The sequence below is a fragment of the Sinocyclocheilus grahami genome, unplaced genomic scaffold (assembly GCF_001515645.1).
Source record: "Sinocyclocheilus grahami isolate Dianchi unplaced genomic scaffold, SAMN03320097.WGS_v1.1 scaffold1708.1, whole genome shotgun sequence".
Taxonomy (NCBI): domain Eukaryota; kingdom Metazoa; phylum Chordata; class Actinopteri; order Cypriniformes; family Cyprinidae; genus Sinocyclocheilus; species Sinocyclocheilus grahami.
Window position 1 is genome coordinate 114,007 of NW_015506887.1, and position 11,526 is coordinate 125,532.

Sequence of the window (11,526 nt, forward strand, 5' to 3'; positions counted from 1 at the left end):
ACTCCTAGGTGTGACCAGGGGCGATTCGGCACTGGAAGGGGAAGGAGTTTGCTAAATGGTAAATGGCGCGGGCTTTTGGACATGGCACAATCCGGACACCCTTGCACGAACCTTCTCACGTCCCTTGCCATATTGGGCCACCAGAAGCGATCTCGTAGCAGCGAGAGGGTGTTGTTGGCCCCTGGATGGCCAGTGCCTCGGGAGGAGTGAGCAGAGTGAATGAGTGGGGTGCGCTGTGTCCGTGGTACATAGTGACATCCTGGAGGACAGCCCGGCGGATTGTTAGGAGCTGTGTTGGAGGCCACTGGAGGGGAATTCCATTTTATTGGACTGACAATTATCTTAGGTGGGATGATGCTTTCTGGTTCTTCGGGGCCTTCTAGGTGACTGTGAATACGCGACAAGGCGTCTGCCTTGACGTTTCTGGGACCAGGGCGGTAAGTAATGGTAAAATTGAACCTCGTAAAGAATAATGCCCATCGGGCCTGGCGGGGATTTAACCGTTTGGCCTCACGAAGGTATTGGAGGTTCTTGTGGTCGGTCAGTACGGTAAATGGATGGGCTGCCCCCTCCAGCCAATGCCTCCACTCCTCTAGGGCCAGCTTGATGGCAAGGAGTTCTCTGTTGCCGATGTCATAGTTAATTTCCGCCAGGCTGAGCTTCCATGAGTAGAAGGTACATGGGTGGAGTCTGGCTGGGTTCCCCTGCTGTTGGGACAGCACTGCCCCCACTCCTGTAGTGGAGGCGTCCACTTCCACAACGAAGGGGAGGTCGGGATCTGGATGGACTAGGAGTGGGGCGCTAGTGAAGGCTTCCTTATAAAGACAAAATTTGTTCAATCCTTTATTTCCAAAGATGGTTTTATCTTGCTTCTCAGAAATGTCTTGATTAAATTCAGGATTGCACAAAGATATTCTACATGCAGATGTTGCTGTTACGGAAGAGGTCTGACAACAGGTTAGTTTTATACAAAACAGTTTATTTGGTCACAGTGAGTACTGGTGTTGAGTCCGGAGGAAGTGAGGGTGAGGGAAAGGTCCGTAAGAGTGCAGAGGATATGGAGAGTGGAGTAATCTGAATCTTTTGCTTGATTGAGGCTGGAAGGGATCCGGGGGAAGCACACACCTCAGCGATCCGGGAACTAGGAGATACAGGAGACACTTGGAGATGAAGAGACACTAGGAGGAACACAGGAGGTAAGTAATGCAAGAAGTATTCAAAGGTAATCAGTAGCAAAGTCATTGAGTCCTCTATGTGTAAACGAGACCGGACAGTGAGGGTGTCTGAGGTGTGTGCTTTTATGCAGGCTGGTAATGAGGTGCTTGATTGCTGACAGGTGCAGGTGCTCAGAACTCAGGTGAGAGGGATCGTTGTGATTGGGTGGTGGCGGAGCCTGGCCGATCTGTTACACAATCACTTGTTCTATTGGCCAAACGAATTTGCAAAATGGTCTGAATCGATTCACATTTGTCCAGATTGCTCTCTCACTGAATCATCTGAAGCGGTTTCTCAGTCTGTAAAACAGACAGTATCAAGATACTTAAGAATACAGAGAACAAACAGCGCTGGATGAAGTAGATATTTACCAACTTTTTGAGAGGTAACTTTGAGAAAATTTAGCTACTGCTGAGTCATGTATAAGCAGCCAAAAAAAACCTATTTACAAATAAAATATAAATTAAATAAAAATTAAAAACCAAATGACTTCCATATAGGTAGATCTGTCCTCAATCATAGTTGCCTAACTGGCTGGAGTTGCTTAATGCTGGACAGTATTTACAGTGAGTTTTTCCAAATCGTGGTAATCAAACACTGTTTTAATGATCATTTAAATATTAAACGGTAATAAACAGTAATACTAACTGTTGGGAATTGTATCATGTTTTGTCATCAAGTGTTTCATCTGTACTCCTGAAGTGTTTCAAATTTTGAGTGTCATATGCATCAGACGTTCAGCCAGCGGTTCAGGCTACAGTAACAGTTAATGAACATTTTGATCAAGGCAACGTACATTACATAATAAAGAAATATATATATACAGTGGGGCAAAAAAGTATTTAGTCAGCCACCAATTGTGCAAGTTCTCCCACTTAAAAAGATGAGAGAGGCCTGTAATTTTCATCATAGGTATACCTCAACTATGAGAGACGAAATGAGAAAAAAATATCCAGAAAATCACATTGTAGGATTTTTAAAGAATTAATTGGTAAATTCCTCGGTAAAATAAGTATTTGGTCACCTACAAACAAGCAAGATTTCTGGCTCTCACAGACTTGTAACTTCTTCTTTAAGAGGCTCCTCTGTCCTCCACTGGTTACATGTATTAATGGCATCTGTTTGAACTCGTTATCAGTATAAAAGACACCTGTCCACAACCTCCAACAGTCACACTCCAAACTCCACCATGGCCAAGACCAAAGAGCTGTCAAAGGACACCAGAAACAAAATTATAGACTTATGAAGTATTGTAATTTGTTGAGATAGTGAATTGGTGGGTTTTTGTTAAATGTGAGCCAAAATCATCACAATTAAAAGAACCAAAGACTTAAACTACTTCAGTCTGTGTGCACTGAATTTATTTAATACACAAGTTTCACAATTTGAGTTGAATTACCGAAATAAATTAACTTTTCCACGACATTCTAATTTATTGAGATGCACCTGTGTATATACACATACTACAGTGAAATAGCCTAATTGAGATTTTGGGGTCATTCATGTTCTGTTGTAGTAATTTGAGTAGAATAATGTCACCTCACTGTACCTGAAAATATTTCTTTTTGCATTCTGTCCCAGTACCCACAGATCGATGACGTTTTTCCTGTATTTGGCTTAAGTGTTCAAGTGGGTGTGAAGACCACAAATCGGTAAAGATGCAAGTTAAGTTTTTAAATAGCTTTATTTGCACATTCTGTACATTCAGTACTTTGCATTTTAAAATATACTTATACATTTCTGTTCAGTAGTGCCTATGAATGACAGTTGTGCTAATTACAGTTTTTCTGAATTGCTAAAACACTAAACCCCAATCTCTGAACCAAATTCTCACTAGCTTAAACCAATTTGTCGAATAAACCTTAAACACGTTCAGGCAGTTAGGCTCTATTTGCAAATCCCATGCACTCTTTTTGCAAAGCTCTAAGCACACTCTCATTCACTTTAAACATTTATCACACTGTGATGCATTTGTGCTGCAATATGCTAAACACAAGCGGCAAATGTTAAACACAACTAAAGCACAGTTGTCATCGTTTACACACAACGATTCAAAATTGTTCACACTTGTTTCTAATGATGTGATCAAACTAACTGTACAAAATATGAGCCAGTTCAGAGTGCACAAGTGGCACAGGTGACTGAATGATGATACGAACAATAGATGGAAACAATCTGAGGAGAAGAGGAAGTGTACATGTAAGAAGTGGAGGATGAGGAGGAAGAGGATGAGTAGAGAAAGTTGCAAAACTCTAAGCACACTCTCATTCACTTTAAACATTTATCACACTGTGATGCATTTGTGCTGCAATATGCTAAACACAAGCGGCAAATGTTAAACACAACTAAAGCACAGTTGTCATCGTTTACACACAACGATTCAAAATTGTTCACACTTGTTTCTAATGATGTGATCAAACTAACTGTACAAAATATGAGCCAGTTCAGAGTGCACAAGTGGCACAGGTGACTGAATGATGATACGAACAATAGATGGAAACAATCTGAGGAGAAGAGGAAGTGTACATGTAAGAAGTGGAGGATGAGGAGGAAGAGGATGAGTAGAGAAAGAGTAAGGCTTACTGTAAAGAATGTTATCAAGGCTGGATCTGTCAGACCAGAGGGTTTTTTCTCTTTGTCTAGCAAAAAAGACAACATTACTTGTGATGTGGACAAAGACCTCAGGCCGGACTCAAGCACAAAGACATGATGCTGAGACAGAATGAATCTCTCATTGACCCTGATTTTACAATTGCACAACTTACAGTATTTGAGTGTACTGTAACATGCTTTTCATTTAGAGTTTTATTTGACCTTTTTGGCCTTTGCAGTTGTACTGCAGTATCCAAGTGCTGAATATATACAAACATTCAGTACTATTCAATATTCAGCACAATACTATTCTTGCAGTACATACAGTTGACCTATACAATATATTCACCTTACTCAGTTGCAATTACTATACTTTTTTACAGAATTGCAAAATTGTTTACTCAATAAATTTTTTTCTGTAATGTTCTGGATGATGTTTTCTCCATTTTTTCTCTGTAGTGTCTAATGAATGCTCTGTAGTGTTTATCTTATTGACTCATGTGTGTGTGATCTGAGAGCACTGTTTGATTTTGAGTGCAAGTGAAATGGTTATGCAGTGATTGTTTGATTTTGATGGAAGAGTCAGAGGTTTCGTGAATTTAGTTTGAGTATTTGGATTTTGCGTTTAAGGTTTTGAGAAAATGAGTGATGGTTTCAAGAAATGTGTTTTAGCAATTCTGAAAAGTTGTAAGTGATCAAAATCTGTTGCAAACGTTTTACAAATTACACATATTTGTACCAATAAAATGTGCAACACTTACCGTTTTACAGAAATTATATGTGATATCTCATTAAATTAACTTAAACTTACGCTAATCGATCTATTGTGAACGAGCGTACGACAGTTAGCGGAAGCTAGAGATTACAGTTTATAAAGTTTTAAATATGGATACTTTTCTAACAAAAACACATCACATCTGTTTGCTTCAGGAGGTCTTTATTCACCCCCATGAGCCATATGGGGCACTTTTTATGATGGATAGACGCAGTTTATTGGACTTCTATTGGGCTATTGAATAATACCACCCATTCACTGCCATTATAAAGCTTGGAAGAGCCAGGACATTTTTTAATACAACTCCGATTGTATTCGTCTGAAAGAAGAAAGTCATATACACCTAGGATGGCTTGAGGGTGATTAAATCATGGGGTAATTTTCATTTTTGGATCATTGGATCATTTTTGTGAACTATCCCTTTAACGTTCTAACCCCCACTTTTAACCCCGGGAGAAGGTAAAGGTAAATTCACCCTTCAACCCAGCTTTTAACCCCAGGTAAAGGTTTCACACTTGTAATTTAGTGGCAGGGTTAGCAATGCTTTTTAACCCAGGGTTATGAAACCCTGCTTTTGTGCTGTTAACCCCGCATTGCACTGCCAAACGTGTACAGTGTTAAATGATGCGGTGCCTCAAATTGACATGCGGTCAAGTGAGTGAATTTTAGTGAAGAAGAGACTGTTTTATTGTTTCCTTTGTAGTCTGAAAAGTCCATTCAGAAAAAAAATGTTAGTACATGGTAATTTATAGTATGAGGATGCACAATGCTAGAGACAGGTTGTGTGCTGTATTCGTCCAATCAATGCAAATAAGAACATTCTATGCTTCATGGTTGTGCATTATATATAATGATACTGTGAGTTTGGGGGTTTTCTAAAACCCAACGTGGCTGGCAGGGGGTTAGTGGTGAGGGTTAGAAAGAGAGAGTGAGAGAAAGCGTATAACTGTCTCGCCGTTATAGCTGGGGGGGTGGATTGGCTAAAGCTTCATCCGACCTCATTGCAGGAGTCAAACATCAGTCTTTGTTTTACCTCGACAATGTCTAGCTACCTGAGTAGAAAGAGTTTGTGAGACAGACACTTTAATGTAGTAGGCTCTCACATTTCTAATTTTGTAACATATATTTTAGTGTGAGCTAAAGAGAAAGCATTTGGGCAATTAAAAGAAAAACAGTGTGATAAAGTTTATGACTCTGGGTGAGTGTGTGGAGAGAGAGACAGGAAACTCCTGACCACTCCAACTGACCCTGAGGAATGTCAGATTCCCATACAGACCCATTCAACATCACATGCCAACAGCTAATGGGCCAGGTCACATTTCACCCGAAAATTTAAAGAAAAAGATATTGTTTGCATAAGAGTGTTTGCATCTCTTAAGCACAAACTCACACATTCAGAAGTCGTCCAAGAGTCATGGTGTAGGGGGTAATCTAGAATAATCCTGCTTTATTGGCTGTTACCACTGTGACGCAGGTCTGCTCCCCCTGATAGATTCTGGGTGACATCTAGCCTGACCTGACATTACGGCCAGTCATTTATACACACAAAGTTACCAACTAGTCATTCTTATACAGACACACATACACACAGTTACACACGTCTGTCTCACTCCCTCACAAACACACGTTTGCATAGCCATCTAAACAGGGAGTTCATTTTCCCTTAAATTAGTCTAATTACAATTACTACAGTCTACAGACTAACCCTAACACACAATCCAAACCCTAAAATAAAACCTGCAGCACTTTTAGAAGCGAATAAAGACGTTAGAGTCTTTATGAAGCATTTTTCTTTTAAGGATGTCCACTTAGGACATGAGATATGCCATAGCTATATCATTTTTCTGCTAAATTTTCCCTGAAATATAGCATGGTTTTATCTTTTCTTTCTATAACTCATGCACACGTCTTGTTTAATGTGCCTCAGATACCGAGACCTTTTTACTCACCTTTATAAAGGTACAATTCAATTTACAAGCATGATGTCTTTCTCTAGAGGGCAGCATTGATATTCAGTGTTATCTATAAAGGCAGGAAGGTTGTTTAATTAGTCAATTTTAATTGATTAATTTATTATGTATGTTACTATACCTTCACGCTAATTACCTTTAGAAATGTTGCCATTTTTGGCTCATATACCAAGTAGAATTAAAAAAATTTTTTTAGTCATGTATCAATACAGCTGTTTCTTTGTGCCGTAGAAACAGAATAAATACATTAAAAAAAAAATATATATATATATATATATAAGCTATACTTTTGCTTATTATAAATGTTCCTGTCCTGTTTTAACAGGTCGGTAAATGGGTATAACTGTGTATAATATTACTGTAGGTGAGGATTGTCTGGATTGGTGCGCGCAGCTATCACTCAAATTCTCCGTCACTCCTGCTTTAGTTTGCGGGTTAATCTCTATGCATCCTCACTGTGTGCAACCGAGATGACATGAGCAACCGGCAGTTACACAGAGCAACAGCTGACAATGTGATCATACAAGTACGTCTTCCATTTACGTATTATCGATTATGCGCACCAATATTCTTTAGTGCGCACTTTAACATGATTTGCATATTACTGGTTGACTTATTTACGCATATTACTGGTTGACTTATTTACATATTATTTTTTTACAGAATAAAAACAACAACAACATGTAAAAACTCGAAGCTTCCAACTTTCGTTTTGTTTGAGGAGAGGGACGGGGTCTTCTGCTATTTGACATTCGTATTCTTGGAAAGACGTGCCCTTTTTTGTCAGACGCGAAAACTCCTCGCAATCATGCAGCAATCATTTTGATCATCACGGCCCCACCGAGAGCCGTGAGAACCCACGTTCACCGCACTCGCCACGAACTTCAGCTCTCTGAGCAAACGCGACATCTGGAGAGCTTTTACGCACAGAGGTGAGGCGCAGAGGCGACACGCTGCATGCAACACGAATGCATAGACGTGCATAAAAACTCTCACCCGACTAAAAATACTTTTTCTAGAATTATTTAATGAAATTGTAATATTTTCTTCGCGCATCCGCTCCTCGTTTCGTGTGATACGGCCGAAACGACCTGATTGTAGGACTATATAACAAACCAATCTGTAATCACTCGCCATGGAAGTGAATCTAAGTAACTTGAGCGTGCTGAACTGGGAGCAGGTGAAGCGTCTGGATGTCATCCTCACCGAATCCATCCCCATTCACGGCAAATGGAACTTCCCCACTTTGGAGATGAAACCTCGTGATATCGTCAAAGTCGTGCGGTGTCGCATGGAAGAGCGCAAGATTCACGTCCGAGAGGTCCGACTGAACGGTTCCGCGGCCAGTCACGTTCTCCACGAGGACAGCGGTTTGGGCTACAAGGACCTGGACCTCATATTTTGCGCGGAAATGAAAGGAGAAGTGGAGTTTCAGACCGTCAAGGATATCGTTCTCGACTCCCTCCTGGATTTCCTGCCTGAAGGAGTGAATAAAGAGAAAATCACCCCAGTTACATTAAAGGTAAGCATTTAGTGACCGTATTATTTGTAAATTATTGTATTTGTTTTAATTGTGTTGTAACCCGGTGCCCTACTTAGTTTAAACCAGCATAAACTGGTCTTTTTATTTATTTATTTTTTACATGGGGGTTTTGGCTACATCTCAGCCTGGAGACCAGCTTTAAAGTTCAGCAAACCTGCTTAGTCTGGTTTAAGATGTTTTTAAGCAAGTTAGCTAAAAATCCTGGCTAGTAATCGAAAAACTGTGGGTTCAAACCTTGCAGGAGTTGATTCATCACCCTCCAGCAAAGCACTTAACCTCAGGTTACTCCATCAGGACTGTCCTTAATTTAAGTGTACTGTCAGTTTGGATAAGGATGAGAGAGATTCAGCTAAATAACCACTTAGTAACAGATATAATTTATATGTTTAATGTGTTTAATAAAGGGGAAGGGCACGACATGCTATAATTTGACACTGACTGGACCTAGACATGTCGGCATATATTACATTTAAGCTGCAATAAGATAAGGACACTGGTAGTAAAAATGCTGGTTTCTACTACAAAGAGGATTTGTCTAAACCAATTTACGATGGATCCGCTTTCTCCTCTCTCTACTTAGTGTATGCAAAGGCAGATAGCCTTTTCATGTATGCAAATTAGGCAGATATAATTTAAAGCAATAGCATTGTGATGGAATGCCTTTACTAGATATGCAAAGACACTTTATAATAACAAAATTATCAACTGTAGTCTTCTGCTACTGAGAGTATGCTTATTGCAGACATATATAATTTTTTTCTTGCACACATTTCAAAAATACAGAGGGGAATGATTTCAAGAATTATTTATTTGTCTGCTTAAACATTTCACATTGCACCCACAAACCCTTTTGTGCATCTCCATCTTTTAACATATTCATATTTTAACAATTTTCATTGAACAAATCTTCACGCTAACATTGTCCTCCAAAAAAACTTTTTTCTCTTTCCTCAGGAGGCTTATGTGCAGAAGATGGTGAAAGTGTGTAATGATTCAGACCGTTGGAGTCTAATCTCCCTCTCCAACAACAGCGGGAAGAACGTTGAACTGAAGTTTGTGGATTCCCTGCGGCGTCAATTTGAGTTCAGCGTTGACTCTTTTCAGATCCGTCTGGACTCCCTCCTCCTCTTCTACGAGTTCTCTGAAAACCCCATGGCTGAGACATTCCACCCCTCCATCGTGGGAGAGAGCGTTTACGGAGACTTCAATGTAGCCTTGGACCACCTGCAGCGGAAACTAATCTGCACGCGAAATCCAGAAGAGATCCGGGGCGGCGGCTTGCTGAAGTACTGCCACCTGTTGGTGCGAGGTTTCTGTGCGGCTTCGGAAGTCGAGATGAAGCTTCTCGAACGCTACATGTGTTCCCGGTTCTTCATCGACTTCTCAGATGTGGCAGAACAAAGGCGCAAATTAGAGTCATATCTGCAGAATCACTTTGTGGGATTAGAGGACCGGAAGTACGAGTACCTGACCATGCTGTACAGTGTAGTCAATGAAAGTACAGTATGCTTGATGGGACATGAAAGGCGACAGACTCTGAGCCTCATCACCATGTTGGCAGTACGTGTTCTGGCAGAGCAGAATGTAATTCCCAATGTGGCTAACGTCACTTGCTATTACCAGCCTGCACCGTACATTGCGGATGGCAACTTTAGCAATTACTACATTGCTCAGGTGCAGCCAGTCTATGCCTGGCAGCCCACCCACACATTCTCACCATGGTTGCCCTGCAACTGATAGACTGTTAACTCACATTTTGCCCAACATGTCTAATTAGAGCACTCGCCCAATGAGACCAGTTGGCAAGTCTGTATTTGTGTGCTCTACAACATGAGGAAAATCCAAGACTTTCCCGATTGACTGTTGCCTGCTTGCTGCAAGGAGAAGCTATGAGCGCGCCGGATGAGAGAAAGGGTAAAAACTTGTATTTGTTCCAATCGGGCAGCACGTTCTACCTAGGCTTTCCATCTGCCAGACCTACAGAAGCACAACACTGGCTGAGAGGAAACACCATGGAAACTCTATGAAGAGCATCTGAGTAATACAGACACAAAAGGGATTATCTTTGTGTTTGTGTACATATGTGTGTAATAGACATACTTGAAGAATCAAAGGTATACCGCATAATGTGTTGAAAGGGCAGACAGATTAGCAAGATAACTTTTTTGATGCTCGTTACTCATGCTATCAGACTAAAATCAATGGACACTTTTTTCAAGCCAAGGATATTCTCATAGACACCAGATACCCAAAACAGATTATCAGTTAAGTGCCTTAAACTGAAAAATTAAAGTCACTCTGTGAATGACCCCGAAGTATGTGTCACGACATGTTTTTGGAGACACATATGAGTGAAGGTAGTGTAAAATAGCAAATGGATGATAAATTTTGAAGGCCACTTGATCATGAACTTCCAACAGATAGTTGTAAGACCTATTTATTATAATTTATTAATTTGGGGGGTCCATATGAAATAGTTGCATAAGAGCCATTTTTCCATCCGAGGCACTGGCAAGATTTGTATATCTGTGTGTAAGACTGTACATGAGAGTTTTCCCACAGCTTCTTGTCTCATCTAAACTGACCTCAATGTACTGTTGGCTCAGTGCTGGCTTAGCTCAGATTAAAATGTCCAGGGCAATGCCATTACATCTAAGGCAGAGAAGTAAAACAGGTTGCGGCTGAACAGGAAGAAAATTTATAGTTGGTTAAGTCCAAATTGTTGTTGTTATATCTAGGTTACCTGGCGTTTTTCTGATGGCCTAATTATTACACAGCCACCAAATCCAGAGATTATACCTTTTACACTTCTGACCTGCATAACCTGGGGGATGAAGACCAACAGAGACACAGCAGTAAGAGGCAGAAGCTCATTTAAGGGAACCAGAACATATACCAAAGATATTCTTGATATTCCTCAAGATTGTGAAGCAACAATACTTGACGTAAAAGCATCTACATGCTGTTGGAACTTAATGCAACACAATCCCCCACTTGAATTATACCATGAAGTCTGAAACTGAGTGCTCTGACATATGTTAAGGCCCTGTCCCCAATGCTCCCAAGTCCACACTTTGGCGATGCAATGCTGCATAGCCTGTCCAGTAGATAGTCCTAGGGTGCAGAGAGGGCAAAAGGGGGACATTAGGGGCACTTAGGTGCACCCTTCAGAATCCTAAAAAATGGGACACCCTACGGTCACATGCATGCAATGGCCGTATGTTAAGACCCTGTCCCAAATGCTCCCCTAAGGTTTTGTGGTCCTCAGCCAAGTCTACACTTCAGTGATGCAATGCTGCATAGATTGTCCGGTAGTAGTCCAAAGGTGCGGAATGGGCAAAAGGGGGGCACTCAGGAGCACCTTTCAGAAAAAAAAAAAAATGGGACACCCTATGGTCACATGCATGCAATGGCTGTATGTTAAGGCCTTG

General features: G+C 40.8%; 1 protein-coding gene across 1 annotated transcript; it reads left to right on the top strand.

Annotated features, from left to right (window-relative positions):
• The first annotated feature begins 6,995 nt into the window (after positions 1-6,995).
• LOC107572161 (protein FAM46A-like) lies at positions 6,996-11,039 on the top strand. The gene is made up of 3 exons (XM_016258571.1): positions 6,996-7,078; positions 7,216-8,074; positions 9,050-11,039. The coding sequence occupies exons 2-3, from the start codon at positions 7,688-7,690 to the stop codon at positions 9,830-9,832; spliced, it is 1,170 nt and encodes a 389-aa protein (XP_016114057.1). The 5' UTR covers positions 6,996-7,078; positions 7,216-7,687; the 3' UTR covers positions 9,833-11,039.
• Positions 11,040-11,526: the final 487 nt, after the last annotated feature.